General features: G+C 33.6%; 1 protein-coding gene across 2 annotated transcripts in view; it reads right to left on the bottom strand.

Moving 5' to 3' along the window:
- Positions 1-4,091: 4,091 nt before the first annotated feature.
- LOC129218090 (delta-1-pyrroline-5-carboxylate synthase-like) overlaps positions 4,092-18,786 on the bottom strand; it is a 57,748-nt gene continuing 43,053 nt past the window's right edge. The window contains exons 10-14 of one of the 2 annotated variants that reach the window (XM_054852284.1): positions 9,472-9,667; positions 7,962-8,083; positions 7,700-7,886; positions 5,979-6,074; positions 4,092-4,843 (exon numbers count right to left, since the gene is read on the bottom strand). In XM_054852284.1, coding sequence (XP_054708259.1) covers positions 4,677-4,843; positions 5,979-6,074; positions 7,700-7,886; positions 7,962-8,083; positions 9,472-9,667 — 768 coding nt within the window. In that variant the 3' untranslated portion in view covers positions 4,092-4,676. The remainder of the gene's footprint in view (positions 4,844-5,978; positions 6,075-7,699; positions 7,887-7,961; positions 8,084-9,471; positions 9,668-18,786) is intronic. The other variant, XM_054852285.1, reaches the window with a different exon arrangement.

An 18,786-nucleotide genomic window follows, 5' to 3' on the forward strand; every position in this document is an offset into this window, starting at 1 on the left:
TTCAATTATCAGAATATTGATCCAGAAATCAGTAAAGTTACTCTCAAAAAAATTTCAAACCATAGCTTAAATTAGGCTCACAAAACTATGGCTTTCCTTATTAGATGATATTATTCCAAACACTGTTAAAAGAATTATGACTCAAATTATACTGGAAGCTGATAAATATTTTGTAATACCTGTTACAAAATATTTCTTTACCCGATTTTCTATCAGTTCCGATTTCCTTAACAAAGGCTTCAACTTGGAAGGATGAATTTGTATGTTATAAGAGGAACAAAAAAACTTGACAAAACAATTTTTGCGAATGACGCTGCAGAAAGAGGTGTAATATTAATTCAAGAACACAATAATATTCCCACAGAAGATGAAAGTGAGTGAAAAAAACTTTGTTTCACACATCGTTGCTGAAGACCGTAAAAACTGCCGTACTGACACTAAATCCTAACTTATGAAAAAATAATGTTCAACATTGGTTTATTTTACTATGTTTTATTCAATAGAAATTATTAGTTCTAATAAAATGTATTTATTATCTAAAAATTGTTATGATATTAAAGAAAAATGCAATTTTTTAAAAAAATTTATTAGATTTTTAGGACTGACTGAACTTCAATGCATTTGAGGCACCCTTAGAAATTGTCCGATTGAAGGGAAATTTTGCACAGGCTGTTCTTTTGTCCATTGGAACAAGATAAGAGGCTGGGAGCAATGAAATTTTGACTTTCAAAAAATGCCCTATAGCTAAGGACCACCTTAGTATATGTGGTATTTATAAAGTCTTACGCAAGTGGCGAACGGATGTGGATAGCAGAATGAGCAATGTGTCAGAGACGGGGTTCGACTTGACCTACGAACCTTTGTAATGGTAACCCAGTGTTTTTACTGCTGAGCCGAAAGGACATCAAGGGTCGGGGTACAGTTGAGGTTTTGTGCTCTCTGAGCGTACGTCACACAGTGATGAAAAAATTCATTAAAAAAACAACTACTATAGATTTCATTCATTATTTTCTTATATTAATCCTTTTCTTAAAATGTCTAATCAGCCTACTATTCATCGAATAAACTAACTACTAAACGGTACGATCTTGAGTGTCATGGATTTGGACAAAATTCTAGATATAGGTCAATTCCCACTAGGTATGAACCTAAAGCGGTTTGACTGCATAGGCCCTCGTTCGGCTGCTACGGGGGTCCAAAATTGATAACTTGAACCTAGAAATGCAACTAAGTTTCCTTTAGAGCTACCATTTTTATCTATTTGTCTGCTATTGTACTGCAGTATGAGCCATTTGTATGCCTTTGAATCAATTACGTTGAATACTAATTTTTAATAAATGGGTCTCAAATTTAAATTGGATGCTTCTTTTAATTTCAATAACTTGAATACCAAAATAACATAGTTACAGGATATTTTATCGTTTGCAAATGAAACTAATTATATTTTCGTTTTATGGTAATCATCTTCGAGTAAAACGTATTTATTGCTAATAAAAAACATTTACTTTAACTGGATATTTATCGTCTGTTATCAATAATCAAGAATGACAAGAAAAAAATGGGACAAGAGAAAAAGCTCTGATTTATTGCACATGGCACATTTAAAAAAAAAAAGATTGTTTCGACTTTTAAAGTTGCTTTAATAATGCCCAAATAGGTGTTTTCCCATCCACTCATTGTGCTAACAAAAAAGGTCAATGTGCTGGGAGGAAGAACACTGTGCCGACGTCTGAAATTCAAATGGCCATAGCATTTCCGGGGCCAAACTAGCAACTTTGGACCCTCTTTGCAGTCAAACTAAGACCTATGCAGTCAAACCGCTTACCTGGGCTCATATCTAGTGAGAAGAGACCTATATCTAGAATTTCGTCCAAATCTGTGACCCTCAAGGTCGTGCCGTTTGGTCGTAAGCATTTCACTTCTTGCTCCGCAACCATTTTTTCCTTCGGCGAAAATTTCATTCATGAGGGGGGGGGGGGGGGTCAAGTGGGAGCTATTTTTCCAGTTGGCATTGAATTACCCGGCTTGTAAAATTCATATTGAACTAATCACCTGTAAACGAGTCTATTTCATGTCCTTCGTAACGCCTGCATTACTGACATAACCCCTGGAAAATATATATATATAAATGGCACACTGATAATAAAAAAAAGGGAGGGGGTGTCATTTGGATCGCGCGTTAAAGTTTGAATCATACAACAAGAGTTTTTGTAGAAAGAATTCTGAGAACTGATAAATACTCGTTGAAAAAATACGTGTTAATGAAAGTACCAAATCAAAAAGTTAATCCAATTATACCGGTAAAATGTTTGCCTATTTAATACAGAACAGAGTTCAGAAAAATGTTGAAATCATTTTATCACATTTCACACCAATTCACGTTTTCTTATCTTTGTATTCACTAAGTTCACAAGCTTTGAATTAAGCTTATGTGGCATTCAGAGACACAAAAGCATTACTGATTAACCCTGCACAGAATAAAAACTTTAAAACTTTCGTTACTAGAAAGTGATGTGTTATATAGATCTTGATATGATACTTATTATCTTGGCGTCAATATGAGCGTGTTTCATATTGCATAAAGATTCCATAAAGATTAAAAAACATTATTACAATAACAACACCTATGCAACATTGTATTCATCTTAAAATATCAATATTGATAATTCCTTACATTATCAGCATTGCATCTATGCTGACGCCGTCAAGATTTTACTGATTTCATTCTGTCGCCGTCAGGGTAACTAGTACACAATAGAACAGGTTAGAACCCCTTTAAAAGGACAGGTTGACTTATCCAACATTTTGGTTCCAAGACAAATTTGGATCCAACCTCGTTTCTAGTATTTATAAATACATTATAATATTCGCTGGTTGCTATGTCGTAAAACAATCGACGATAAGTTGAGTAAAACGTCTCTTAAGGTAAATCTAGAAAGATAATCTAGTTCACAAATTCAACAAAAATGTATCGGGAAATGTTTATTGTAATGAGCCTCCTTTTTACACCTAATTTGTTTTTGATTTATATTATTTAAACATTCTTCATTTATAGAATCAAAAGTTCAAATGTCCATCATGCAACACATCTATAGCATGGGCAACAGTTATCTGCAACGAAGCTTTTGTACAAATACTATTTTTCTTCCTTCTTCTATACAGTCGGCCGAGGAGCTCCGCATGTAGCACGTGGCGATGCAATTTATAGGCTTCGCTAAGAATCAATTGCTTAGTTATTAATGTGGAATATTGTTGTTTTAGGAATTATTTATAAAAGACTCATAACTGTATTTCTTTATTGGCAGTACTAGACAAGCCATATGTGCGATCAATGATAGAAATGGCTGAAAAAAATGTTTTTCGTTCCTAAATGACGTCAAAAGCAAGCACATCTTGCCTAGAGACTGGAATCATGCTGTCATGACAACATCTTGATATTTTTCTGTTATAAAAAAATGTGTGCAGCATTACTAACGCAGCTTACCTTGATATTTTCCTAATATCATGCTGCATACACCTTGTCAGACAATATTGTGGCAGCTTGCTGACAACATAAAAGGAGTAACATAACTATACTGAGGGAGCATTAAGGCAAGATGATTTTTACTGATATGTCAACCTTAATGCAATACGGAGGAAAGACATTTTACTTACTGGGTAGCATATAACAAAAGCAATACACCACGAAAATAAGTACTAAATTTGAACAGTGGTTTTAGGGAAGAAAACTAAAATAATCTAGTAAGTTGAATACATTTAAATAAATTTTTGAAGGACCAGAATCTTTCTTTTAAAAACAAATAACATGAGGTACTGTGTTATTTTTGATAACCATGTCAAAATGACTTTCTTAATAGAGCAATAAAAAATTAAATTTCAAGCATTATTTCTGCAATGAATGGAAATGTTCAAATGCACATTTAAAGTGTCCCCTTAACTTATAACAATTCATCTACAAAATGTTTGTAGGAGGAATTGAAAATGTTCGTGGGTGAACAAAATGAATGAGCAGGTAAAAACAAAACAAAATGAAAATACTAAGTGAATCAAATGAAAATAGCTCGAAAGAAAACATTAACTGCTTGAAGTTTGACGAAACATTTATTAAGCATTTGCATTGATAGTAAATTGAATTCAGGAAGCTTTTAGTTTTTACAATAGCAAATGAAGTAAAGAAGTTCTTCAGAAGAACTATAAGTATTTGCATAAAAAGCCTTAATTACCTGAACGCTCCTTTAAAATTCCTCTTATGTTTTTAAATGATGATCAAGTTCTTTAAGCGTTATTTTAAAAAGAACATTTCAAATAAATGTAAAAATTTCCCTATTGTCCATTGCTATTGTCAATAAACAAATCGCTTCAGTTCCACGTTTTCATGTTACAGTACTAAAGTCTGTAGTCTGTACCAGAAAATACAAACTTTTCTTCGCTAAAAACTTGCTCTGAGCAAGGAAAATCTCTTAGCAGCAGGTGTTTTGCTTGCGGAAATGTTTGCGCAGTGACCGGAGACAAATGCGCAAACAATATAAGGAGCTTCATAAAAACGCAACGGCCATTATGGCGCCAAGAGTTGATATTGCAGCTCTTTTGCAAATATATATAACGGTACGTTTCACATGAAAGGAGCGGTTAGAAAGCCTCTATAAATCAAATTTTTCATGTAAGAAAAAACACCTTCAGGATTCTAGTGGTAAGGATTCATGTATGTATTTCATTTTCCCAGCATTAAAATCGGCAACTGTATTTCCAGATCCATATAATACCCATTTTGTAGTCAGCAGACCTTCCACCCCAACAGGTCCACGTGCATGAATCCGGGTGGTGCTGATGCCAACCTCAGCACCTGTAAAACGTAGAGAAAAAAGTTTTCACCAAATCAAATTAGCAAACATACCTTAAAACCAACTATAAAGATTCAATGAAGTATATAAAAACACACTACCACTAAGGTAAAAGAACCAGTAGTTGACACTACTGGCAGTTGACGCTTACGTAAAAAAAAAAAGCATTAATTAGCAAGAGAAACACAGGGGCCAAAATATCAAAATTTGTCTGTGTAACAAAGCTCTCTAGCGATGGCAATGCGAACTATCATGCTGCCGCCAAGTATGGCTCCAAGGTCACCCCGCTCGTCCGTTGACATTGTATGTTTGCGAATCATTTAGTGTAATTTTTTTGAGGAGTTTACTAAGCATAAGCTGAAAGGGAAGCATTGCCAACATAAACATCATTTCTTAATTTACATTAAAAATGGATTTAATTCTCTTCTTTAGACTCCAAAGTGTCTATACTAATACGATAAAGTAGCCATATTTTTTCCCTGTGCCCAATTTCGTTGCCCTAAGTTTCTCTGATCTAACACTAGATGTCGCCACGGGTGATATTTTTTCCGGTTACAGTTAAGCACACTATTTATTTGAGGAAACTTCATAAAACAAGTCCGCTGTGTTGCCATTAGGGAGCACTTAGTCTGATTTTTGAAAACTTGAATTATCGTGATACTATTTTGATTTATTAGAATGTGTTTATTTAGTTCTATTTGACATTTGTTTTGGGTAAGTTGTAAACTGAATAATCTGAGAGTTTTTCTACATTAGGTTCACTTCGCGTAGAGCAGGAAGATGCCATAGCCATTGATGCAGAAAATCTTATGTGCCAAAAAAGTTTTTATGCTGGCAAACATGGATAAACATATGCACATTGCTTTCGATGCGCCTCATTAACACAGAATGTTCTTCGGGGTGATGAACAAAAAAACAAAAAAAAAAAAAAAAACGAGAGTACCAACAAACTGGTAGATAAAGTAAAGTCCTTAACCCTGGCTTGGGTGGTAACTTACTGCTTAATGTTTTCAGATAGTTGGTACTTTGTATCTAGATGCCTAATGGTTCCGTACATTCAAATAAATAGAAATTAAAAGGCTAAGTGTGAAATTTCGAGAGTAAAATGCAGATTCAGTATTTCTTTTAATTACTTACCCAATCCGAAACGATAACCGTCAGACATTCTGCTACTGCAGTTGTGGAATACGCAAGCACTATCTACACTTTGCAAAAATTTCTTTGCTGCTTCATCTGCAATTAGAATGCCATAAAAAGAGTAAGTTCCTTTTATATGCCTTTTCATATTTTTCTACTTTCAAGCATTTAAGAATAACCCTGAGCATAAGCTATGTATCCGTAACTCTAAACGAACAAGAGCTATATTGCGCATAATACAAAATAATAAATATTAAATGTATTCACGAAATCCCTAAATGGTGTAAATGTGAAGAATTTACATTTATGATCTGCTGCAACGTAGATAAAAAACGTAGAATTACAGTCGACTGGAAATTGTTTCTAATATACAAAACTCATATTAGTATAAACTATTCTTAATGCTAGGGGTGTCCCAAAAGTTTGTAAACACTTGCAAAAAAATGAAATTTTACGTCAAAAACAACAAAACTTTTTCCAAAATGTTAAAAATTCTTGTGTGCTAAATAGCTAGTGTTTACGAATTTATGGGACAACCTAGAAACATATGAGGCAGTGAGAAACAAAGGGATGTAAGTGGACATTTTCAAGTTTTGAGTAAAATGCGTGTAAATATGCGCCCTTGGTAGGCTTTCATTGATTTTTTTTCCTAAATCATGCTGTACAGCAGCACCTAACAGGGCTACTAGAACTATCTCTTGGCTTAAGGCAGAGGAGAGGTTCACTTACTGTTTGTGCTGGTTATCTCCAAACTTTTAATTTTGCCACTTACATCTCTTTGCTTCTCACTGCCTCATATGTAAACCATAGTACATTGTACAGAGAACGGCTTAGTATATAAATTAATCTTTTGATTAGAGGTAGAGATAATAGAGACATGCGGAGTTATAAAGCCCAAAAGTTAATTAATTAATTAATTAGTATTGAACTCAAAGTCGAGTTGTGTCACCATGTCTTCTTAATGAAATAAAGAATAAACTAAAGTATCGAGACAGTCTAATCATTCATTTATTTATTTATTTATTTATTTCAGTGTCCGAGTTTTACCAGTGTTTACTACCACATGCTGTTGAGTAAGAGATTGTCCCATGATTTTCAAATTTGCACTATAAATTAGAAGGTAAAAGTGCACTATAATTTAGAAGATACTTTAGCTCCTGACTGTAATTCTTCGATCGAACTTTTTGTGTATGTGTATGTGTGAAAAATTCATTTTTTCTTTTTCCCTCAGTTTTTTTCCCGTAAAATTAATTTTTGAAATTAAATCTTTGATGTTCGTAAGACTACCGAATATCAACGGAACTGACTTGAAATACTTAGTTTGATAAAACATAACACCAACTTAGTAGATTTTCACTAATATAGGCATGTTCAAACAATGAGGGGAAATGCAAAACAGTGTCTCTTTTTTTCGCAACCATTGATTTTTAAAATAGAAAATTGTGCTCAAAATTTTGACTAGTGATAAAAACATAAAGGCAGGAGAGAAAGCAGTTAGTAGGGTAAAGCAGTTTTTTATTCATTTTATTTTTATTTCTTTTAAATATTTATTGCCGCTTTCGCCCCCCCCCCCCTATCTGTCTGTTCAAAATAAACATTTGATAGTGCTGCCATTTTACAATTGGAGGACCATAAATGAGAAAAATGGCGAGACTCAGAAATCCCGTCAGTTAATAAGAGATTTAAGCACTAGAAACACGTAGCTAAACAAGAAAAATTACCATCTTCAGTAATAATAACGTCCGTATGTGCACTACCATACGTATTGATGTGATTGACGGCACTTTCAACGCCATCTACAATTTCCACGCAGCAGTCTAATGACCCATACTCTGTTCTCAGTGACTTAGTTGGTGGTGGCCCAAATGTCAAGGAATTGTGAAGACGTGGTCCCGAATAAAGATTGACCTGACGAAAAAACCTAAATTAAAATCTTTAAAGATAGTTCCGTCACTGGAAATAAAATAATCTGCATGAACTTACACCTTCTTTCTTCAAAGCGTTGCAAATATTCTCAAAGAAGTTGTTACTTAAATGTGATCTGTGAAGGAGGAGGCATTCCATCGCATTGCATGCAGCGGGATAATCGGTTTTAGAATCTTTAACTGCAATCAGAATTCAAATCAGCAATCAAAAGAAGACCATAGTTGCAGTAACTATATAATTAAAACAATGTAAAATTTAAGTTCATTATGATTGCAAAACATCGAAGAATCAGACAGGTGGGTGGAAATCTAGTTTTCTCTCACGATATCTAATTTTGCATATTATAAAACATTTTTTTTAAGACCATTTTTTATTGCATTGCAAACTCTTTGTGTTGCATGAGAAAAAATGATGCTATGACTCTTTAGATTCAGTTTCTATTACGAAACTATCTCTTTTCCAAGTTACAAAATGACTTTTAATGGTCTGTAGGCCTGAAACGATATTTGTAAAAAGGATTTCATCCCTTCAAATTTTATTCCTTGTTCTTAGCATTCCAGCTCTTTTACTATTTTACAATTTTTATTGTTTGTGTCACGTTTACCAAACTGTATTATTATCATTAATTTGCATTAAGTAAAAAAGGGTTTTATCTAATGCAAATGGATTATAGTAATGCGCGGGCCTAAATCATATTCCTCGACACCTGTCGTTTAACGGTTCCACTGTGTGTGGGCAAACAAAAATTCAAAAATAATAATATCATTCAGATTTTACTACATACATCAGAGCTCCTCCCAGCTCGCATTACTCGCTAACCTCCGTCCTTTGTCAGCGAAGATTCGAACACCGATTTCTCCAAATTTGGCAAAAAAAACGAGCACAAATTGAGGAATTTAATGGAATTTTCATGATTTCATGATGACTTGTTTAGGTTTAGGGGGGTGAAGCAGGAAGGAATTGCTTCCTCCGGTACCCTTGCACCCCAGATGTACCAGTATCGTCTAGGTCGTGACTAAACATCGTCTAGACATTGATAGTCCAGAGAAGATAGAGTTACAGACACACAGACAGACAAACATAGATAGAAGCGCACATATTTTAATAGTGACTGAGGGATATCGACTTGGCGACTTCGCCACCAACGATCCCTTAGGAACTTTGAACTTGGATATTTCGGTGAATATTCGTCGCACTAAGAACTTTGAATGTCTCGGTGAATATTCGTCGCACTAAGGCTGATTTTTTTTTTTTTTTTTTGTGTGTGTGTGTTCGAATTGTCTTTTTTATGCTTGTGATTTTCCGAAGTATGAATGGGAGGACATAGGTAAAATATAAAAAGTTGAATTTCGTATTTTTTTACATTTTTTTTTTCGTTCCGAACTTTCAGTATCTTCTCTCTTTATCTCATTTCGAGCATTTTGCAGTTTTTTGGTTAGTATACAGGACTAACGGTTCCGTAAATAAAGATCTTTCAGGTTAAACGAGAACGCATTGTACAAAGAAAAAATCATGCCTTTAGAAGAAAAGCGGTTTGAAAGGTTAAAATACAAAGGACAATAATTACTTATTTTCTTTGCCATATCTTTGTCTGCGTGTTCATCTATGTAAACATGGCAGACTCCTTCGCTGTGACCTAACACCGGTATGCCATGACTTTGTTGCTGAATATTTTTGACCAATTCAGAGGAACCTCTTGGAATCACTAAATCAATGTAATTTTCCATCTGAAGCAATTCTCCAACATCTTCTCTGCTGTTCACCTGAAATTCATAAAAGTTAGGAGTAAAAGATGGATGTTGAAAGTTAATTGGATAAAAGAAAAAATGCAAGCAAAGTTTAAGAAATACGCTTGAAACTGCTATCATACGAACAACTTATCAGAAATTGAAATATGCAATTTCGGCCTATGTGTTCAGTGCTATATTTTCAATCACAAAGCTTATACCTTAGTGTTATAGGCTTAAAGTCCCCTTCGTATTCGAAAGTTAATTAAATGAAAAACAGACTGCAAGAAAAATTCGAACTAAATATAGCCTCGCGATCATCAGTGATGTTTCCATCAATTTTTCTGAGGGTATAATTCCCGTAATCCACTACGCACAATTTGTGTATGTGATCATATACATAGTATGTGATAATATGAAAATTAATGAAGCTTGAGGTTATACGCTATATGTCTAAAAAATGTATGAGAGTATACGGCGTATATGGAGTCTAATACCCTGTGGGAACACCACTGGCTATCATACAAACCAACTTATCAACTAAACTCCAACTTATCAAAATCTGAAACATGGAATTTCCACCTGTGGATCTAGTGCAAACTTTTAAAAACACAAAACCAGTGACTCGGTGTTTATTTTTTTAAGCAGCCATTTGTCTCATCCTTTCGTTTTTGAAAGTTGATTGAGTAGAAGACAAAAGGCAAACGAAGTTTAAATAATGCATATAACTGCTGTGATGCGAACAGATCCAAAACTTATCAAAACTTAAAGTATGGAAATTCCGCTTGCAGATTTAGAGCTAACTTTTCAATTTAAGGCTTGCATCTTAAAGTGATTTTTTTTTTTTAGTTTGTTTAATCCAGACTTAGTGTTTTTTTTCCATTATTATTATTATTTCTTTGCTTTTTTTACTAACAAATTCTTCTGGGTTGGGTAATTTCATGTTATTATCTTATTGTTTGACTTTAAACACTTAGCTACGCTGGTTTTGAATGATATTAAAGATAACTTAAATTAGATATTTTTTCCTTGAGAGAGGGAGTTTTGACCGGCAATTAAACAGTGATGGACATATTTATAAGACATCTATCTAATTTGATAAATAGTGAAAGAAAAGATTCAGAACTTAAAAATGTTTTATCAAATACGTAGAAAAACATAAATTTATTTTGGTATCACAGTAATTGTTTTACAGAAATGATATTTTAATAGAATTTAATTAAAAAAATTAAAAATACCATGGACAAAATTATAAGACACCCTAAAATTTTAATTAAAACACCTGCCGTCATTCGAAAATAATGTGCAATACGCAAATCTGTTATGACGTCAGTACCGATTTCAAGCATTAACAAACATACCATGAGCAGAGATGGGCAGATTCGTATTCGTAAATCCGAATCCGATTTTGATTCACAGCACCTTAACGTGTCAATCCGAATACGAATAAATTCATATTCACAAGTGTGAATTCGAATAGATTCATATTTGCAAGTGTGAATCCGAATACGAAATTCGGATTCATACCTATGAATCCAAATCATTTGTGATTCACATCTATGAATACGAATCCATTTGGATTCACACTTGGATTCACTGAAAAATTTAATTTAAAAGGCCAATATAACTAAATAAATGTTTGTTTGTACCTTGCTACAGTTCGAATTTTGGGTGTTAGCGAGTTTTTGAAAGTATATTTATTGGCGTCAAACTAAGTAATTGACACGAAAATGAACTTCCTACTATTTGGAGTCCCAAGTCGAATACGACTGGACCCAGGTTTTAGAAGTCCATAAAAAGTTAAAAATCATGATTGGTCATAAACGCTAAAAATTTCCGCTAATTTTTTGTACAGTCAAGTGCCTATACACTCTCAGAAATAGACTTTCAAATTCGACAAAATTTTCTTCGTTTTTGACGAAATCGCTTTCAGGGATATGCTCCGAGCGAACATTTCGTCAAATTGAGGAAACTGCTTTCGTCTCTGGTTTGAAGATGCGAATTTCGTCAAATGTAAAGAAATATTTCTTCATTTTAGTTTCGTCAAATCGACAATCATTTTCGTAATTTTGAGAGTATTAGTTTCGTCAAATTAATTTCGTCATATTTGAGCATGTTAATTTTGTAATTTTTTGAGTTTATTTATTTCCTTTCTTTTTTTTTTTCCTTTCTTGAGATGATTAGTTTTCTTTCTTTTATTTTTTTGAGAATACAGACGAACCTCGTTAATTCGAACACGCTTAAAAGGAATAACTTCTAAAACGGACTTTTTTGTAATCCCAGTCCCATTGTTTATTGTTTTTCGGATAAGACGAATTTTGTTAAGAATAAGAGATTTTAATGATCCATTAAAGTTCGTTTTAACGAGATTCGACTGTATTTTATAAGATTTAGTCAAATCTTTACTTCAGAATCTTACCACCATAATTTCCCACTTTGATGCGAATAGTCACGCTCACAGACCCGCCATTTACACGGGGGGGGGGGGGGTCATTCATGGGGGTTCACCTCCCCCCTCCCCTTGATTTTTGAACATTTATGTCTTTAAGTACGAAAGGTCGTGGATTTAGTTGATTTTCTATAAAATTTTTGAAGAGTATACACCTTCTTCCACAATTGGAAAAAAATCGAAATAACGGACCCGCATCCCCCCCCCCCCCCGCCTAAAGCAAAAGGCAAGTATTTGTTGAAAAAAGAGGCACATTAAAGATGTTAAATCAATTTTTATTAATGTAAAAATACAAGCAAACAATTTCTTTAAAATGTAAAACAAATTATTGCAGATTCAAGTTAAAGAACAATGTGAAATCATATCTGGAATTAGGGCTGGGCGATGCATCGATACATCGCAAAAAACACCGGTGTACAGTACATTCTACATAATTACACCGGTTTAGAATAAAAACCCTTAAACCGATAGTTCGGTGTGCTCCACCAGTTTGCTTACATCCAAGCTTTTTTCTTTATCCAAGCAAAAAAAAAAAAAAAAAAAGCACGGAAACCCGCATGTTAGTCGGGCCCCATAAACTCCCATGGTAACTAACTAAACCCCCATAAGGGGGTTTTCCTGTAAAAAATCTAGTTTTTGTCGGATCTTTTCCAAATTTGGCACAGAGGTTCATTCTTTGATGCTCAGGAATACTCATTGGGCAGTTTTCGCCCCGCTATGGAGGGGGGGGGGGGAACACCCACTGGGGGGAGTTTTCCTTACAAAAAACAAGTTTCTGTCGGATTTCTTCTAAATTTGGCACAGAGGTCGTTTGATGCTCGGTAATTCAAGCAGGATAGTTTCTGTCCTCTATTGGGGGGGGGGCGGGGGGAGGGGAACCCCCATTGGGGATATTTTTATAAAAACCAAATTTTTGTGGGATCTTTTCCAAATTTGGCACAAAGGTCCTTTGATGCTCGGGAATTCACACAGGATAGTTTTAATCTCTCTATGGGGGGGGGGGGGGCAACGCCCATGGTGGTTATTCTTGTAAAAACCAATTTTTTTGTGGGATCTTTTCCAAATTTGGCACAGAGGTCGTTTAATGCTCGGGAATTCGAAGGTCAGTTATCGTTTCTCTATGAGGGGGGGGACTCCATGGGGGTGCTCCTTATAAAAAACACGTTTTTGTAGATTCTTTTCCAAATTTTACACAGAGGTCTTTTGATGCTCGGGAATTCAAGCAGGGTAGTTTTCTTTCCTCTATTCGGGGGGGGGGGGGCAACCCCCATTGGTGTTCTCCTTATAAAAAACAAGTTTTTGTGGGATCTTTTCTATATTTGGCACAGAACTTCTTTGATGCTCAGGAATTCTCATTGGGTTGTTTTCGTCCAGCTATTGTTTTTTTTTTTTTTTTTTCAAAAACCAGTTTTTATAAGATCTTTTCCAAATTGAGCACAGAATTCCTTTGATGCTCGAGAATTCCCCCGTTTTAGTCCCGCTATGCAGGGGGATTCCCCCACATGGGTTTTTGTCGGATCTATTCCAAATTTGGTACATTTGTCCTTTGATGTTTGTGAATTCCCATAGGGTAGTTTTCGTGCCAAATTTGGGAAAAATCTGACAAAAGCTTGGATGCTTGCAAGAAAATCACGCCTAAGGGGGGGGGGGGGTTGCCGCCTATAGCAGGAAGAATAATTCAAACTGCTTGAACTACTTGCAATGTAAGGTTGGCGATGCATCACGATGTAAAAATTCCTACATCGCTCAGCCCTACTGGGAACATAGAAGTGCTACTTCCTCGGCAGACATTGGGTTCTGGAAGAAAAAGACATGGGTCACTTTTAAGCACATTTACATCAATATTTGCTCATGAGAAAATTGCTGCGGTTTTACTTCTTCATTGCATTGCATGAAAAAATCCCCCCCCCCTCCAAAAAAAAAAAGATTTTTATCAAACGAATACCATAAATTTTAAAGAAATAGTGCAATAAAATGGACAGCTTTAAGTTTGTATATCTTTGTTCGAAAATTAGATATAAAAAATGAAATTATAATCTTGAGAAAAAGCTTACCTTTTTCTTTTTTTAATCGATTATTTGTTTTATTAATTTTGCTTCTATGTAGAATGCTTGTTTGGCAAAATTTATGTTTAATACAGGAACTGTATTATTGCTTGTAATACATACTTCATACTTTGAAGTACTTTGGTACATACTTCATACTTACCTGTCTGGAACTTCAAGGGAAATTAGGTACCTTTATATAACATAATTGATTAGAACCTTCCTGATTTACTAAGATAACTCCATAAGCATTAATGCAACTATGTCCAACGCTAAGACAGAATTGCAAGTAAGAGATTCAAAGTTATGTAATGAAAACAGTGACTAGCATATCGGTCAAAGCTTGCTAGTTTTTATCATATAGTTTTTATTTTTCTTTCAATTTTTCAATTGAAATTTTACATAGACATTTTACTTTGTCTTCAACAAAAACCACTACTCTAACGTAAATTTGGACTTACTGGTAGTTCATCTATAAAATACTTCTGAAAGGAACTCAATTTTTTTGTTGACAATTCCTTGAGGCAGCAAATATGGCAATAAAATTAATGCTGCATTTATTTCAGCAGTAGAAACTATGTATAATGGAAAAATTCATAATTATCACAAATCAGGTAACACAAATTAACATAGAATTTAGCGTACTAAATGTGAAAATAAACAACAAAGATTGCTTTATAATTGTAATTATTTTCAAACATGCTGCTGTCTTACCTTTTTTTTAAAATCAAGGTTACCTTCAATAACTTATTTTAAATTTGGGAAAAATTGAAAAAATATTGAAAATATTTAGCTGCAAAGCACAAAGATATAGTTCTTTATGGAAATTAATATTTTCTCTGTAACTTAAAATGCTTTGTATTAAATTAATACTTACTTTACTTCATGTTTTATTTTGCAAGTAAAACCATTCAAAAAAAGAAAAGAAACAGACTCAACAAATAAGGAAGTATTGATACAACATAAACAGGAGACAGCTGCAGAAGGGAAAGACATTACATAAACAACATGGGGTGCGACTTTAATAAGTCCGGTCAACAAGCCTACAAAAAAAAGGGGGGGGGGTATCATTTCCGAACCAAAAGCTGATAGCCAGTTTGCATTTGTTTTTTATTGCATTAAGCGCTTTTTTCCCTCGATTTTTATGGGTTTGTTTAAAAGGTTGCTAAACAATTATTAAAAAATATTTTTTATGAACACTTTTGTGAGATAAAGTTCTTAATACTTTTTGATTATTAATTTCTTCAAAATCAGATTATATTTTGCTATTGAAATATTTCGTGTAGTTTTGTTAAGAATTAACTATAGTGGATCTATTGTTTACCCATTCCAAAATATTAATCTTACCTAATGGGTAGAGCAATATTTCATTGAAAATGATAAGTGTTACGTACACTTTTGGGAGAGCTATTGTATAAATTATTATTGAAGCACCGTTTATACGTTTCTCTTTTATACGTTTTTATCAATTATACGTTTTTAAAATTGGTCCCTGCAAAGTTTAATACACATTAACCTATACCTATTATACGTTTTTTCATACAGTCCCTTCAAAAACGTATAAACGGTGCTTCATTATTGAATAAAATATTACATGTAGAGTGCAAGAAGAAAAAAATATCAATACTTAGAGGGGGGGGGGGGGTTGTTTAAGAAAATAAAATTACAGAGTAAAACAATTTTGAATTATTAAACAAAAAGACTTCGTTCACCAGAATTATATTAATAACATTCACAAAGAAGAATGAAAACACATAACCATGTAACATATTCAACGTTGAAATTAAATGCTTCAAAGTTCTATACTATTTATCAAGGCGCTATATTTATCATCTGCGTTACTGTAGCTACGGTGGAATTTTTAATGTAAGTTTAAATTCGTAAAAATGCTTTGGTCATCTTTGTCAATTGTCTAACCGAAATAAAGGAAGTACGTTTTCGGAAACAAATGTCAACAAACACACATTTACTTTTGCAAATAAAAAAATAACGCTAGCTAAGCCTAACGTGGAGGTGACTCACAGAATTCCAAACCAAATCGAACAGTTCGTTTTCAATTTTAATGTGTTTTCAATACAACAATAAACAAAAATGTAACAATAAACAAAAGAGGACTTATCACACATACAAATTTCAATAAATACTAACTTTTATGAATCTTTTAGTATACTTTCCGTAGGATAATTGGATAACTTAACGAGCAAGTACAAGAGTGGAACGAAAACTCCCAGAATGCACTGCAATGTAACGAAATTAAGACGAAAAAATTTCATCAAAAATTTGAGATTTCTGGTTTTGTCAAATATCACATGATTTGATGACGAAAGGATCGTCAAAAATAACGAAATAGTGCTCGAGGATTGCAGAATCGTCAAAATTGAGCGTTTCATTTTTGACAGTGTACTTGGGACAGTTTTGAACTTTTACCTCTAGTAGCATATTAATCATACGTTTTCCATTCGAACGAAGTACTCTATTTTTCAGGATGTGCCTTACTACGTCCCTTCAAGACAAGGTATAAGTGTATAGATTTGTCCCTTTAAAAATAAAACAAAAAAATGTTCATTGTTCCAAGTTAGGCACCCCTCTCCCTAACTTGGGACACTTTTTATTTTGATCTTTCTTTCATGTATTCAGCAAAAGATAATAGTTTGGGACACCGACTGTCGTTTTAAAGAAGTTTATTTTACAACCCAATAAAGAAAAAAATATCATTAGATAGAAATAATATGCTCCTGTAAACTTTCAACGATGATCAGAATATACACTTGCCTCTGAAAACCTTGAAGGTCTCCCCTGCCTTCTTAATTCTTTTGAATGTAATATTTCTGCTTTCCCCTCTTGGAAACATAAAAGCAATTGATAAACCCAAATAATTATTAGTACAGCTTATTTTTAGCTTTTAATGTTCCTCATTTCACATCATTTCACATTCCTTTTCATTCCTTCATAGTAACGTTAAATTCACTTCAAATGAATTAGCCTGATCTATACTTAGAGACTCATTTTCATTTGTAGACGTAACAAATGAATTTTTTTGAAGAAATGTTTTTTGTTCATGAATAGTTTCAATTTTATTTTTTTTTTTTTGTTTTACCAACGACAACTGTTCTGTCCTGTTATGGTATGACATATTTATTGTCATCAAAATATCACTGAATTTATAAAATTTTGTATCCATACGCTTTTATTAATACAATTATGCAGTTTTTTTTCCCTCAATTTTCTCTTTATACACACTATTTATGATTTAATGCCTTAACTTGGAACAGTGTCCCAAGTGTGGAACATATTTGCAATTTCTCAAATTTATGAATAAATATGTTCAACTGAATTAGTTGGGTGCAAATGAATTACTCAAAAGAGACACAGGTACATAATCGAGATGAATTGTGAAACGAATTCAAACTAATGCTGCTGAGTTAGCGTAGGTAACCAAAGTTATTTCCATACTAAAAAATTGCATATTTTTTCGAAACGAATTGTGAAACGAATTCAAACTAATGCTGCTCAGTTAGCGTAGGTAACCAAAATTATTTCCATACTTAAAAGTTGCAAATTTTTTTTGAAATTTTCAAACTCATAAAAATAACCCATAAAACTGATACATCAAAGTTCAACTCACATAGCCTCATAAGAAAACTATTAATTTATTATGTAACACCTTTTATTCCTTACTGGTGAAGTACTAACAGGTGTACCAGCCCATGGGCACTTGACTAACAAATTTGTATTATGATTAAGTTTATCAACCTTTCAATCAAGTTAGCGTTTTCATTATTTACTAGTGAGTTTACTAACCAAATGTTTCACGAAAAACAGAAAATGCGGGGAAAAAAAGGGTAGATATCACAACATTTTGCGTTGCCAAGGGACGGGAAGATACTGTGTATTCATTCTATCAAGGGTTCATGAATTCAAGACTGATTTCATAAGATTCTCACATACACAATAGTGTTAACATCACACAGCAACATCAGATTGAAACATCACGTGAATAATATGTTGTAAAATTATCTGTGGTAAAATTATATAAACAAATAAAAGTTTCAATTTACATTACTTTGGTAGAATTCCACTTTTAAAATTTTTGGACCCATAACAATATCGTCATTTTTCTTCAGAAATTCACTAACACCCAAAACTCGAGCTGTAGCGAGGTACAGACAGACATTTATTTATTATATTGAGCTTTTGAAATGAATTTTTCAGTGAATCCAAGTGTGAATCCAAATGGATTCGTATTCACAGATGTGAATCAGAAATGATTTGGATTCATAGGTCTGAATCTGAATAGATTCGGATTCGGATTCATAGGTATGAATCCGAATTTCGTATTCGGATTCACACTTGCAAATATGAATCTATTCGAATTCACACTTGTGAATACGAATGTATTCGTATTCGGATTGATACATTAAAAAAAAAAAACCACCGCTTCTAAGTCGGCACAAAATGAACGTCTAAACTTCGCTAAACAAACTATGGCCTGGACCTCCAAATGGCACTGTGTTATTTTCTGATGAAAAAAAAATGTTCAACCTGGTTGGTCCTGACGGGTTTCAATATTATTAGCATGATTTACAGAAGTCTACTTAGGTACTAATGAGCCGCTAAATGAATGGAGGCTCAGTAATGGTTTGAGCTGATTTTTCAACTCA

The sequence above is a fragment of the Uloborus diversus genome, chromosome 3, assembly GCF_026930045.1.
Source record: "Uloborus diversus isolate 005 chromosome 3, Udiv.v.3.1, whole genome shotgun sequence".
Lineage (NCBI taxonomy): Eukaryota > Metazoa > Arthropoda > Arachnida > Araneae > Uloboridae > Uloborus > Uloborus diversus.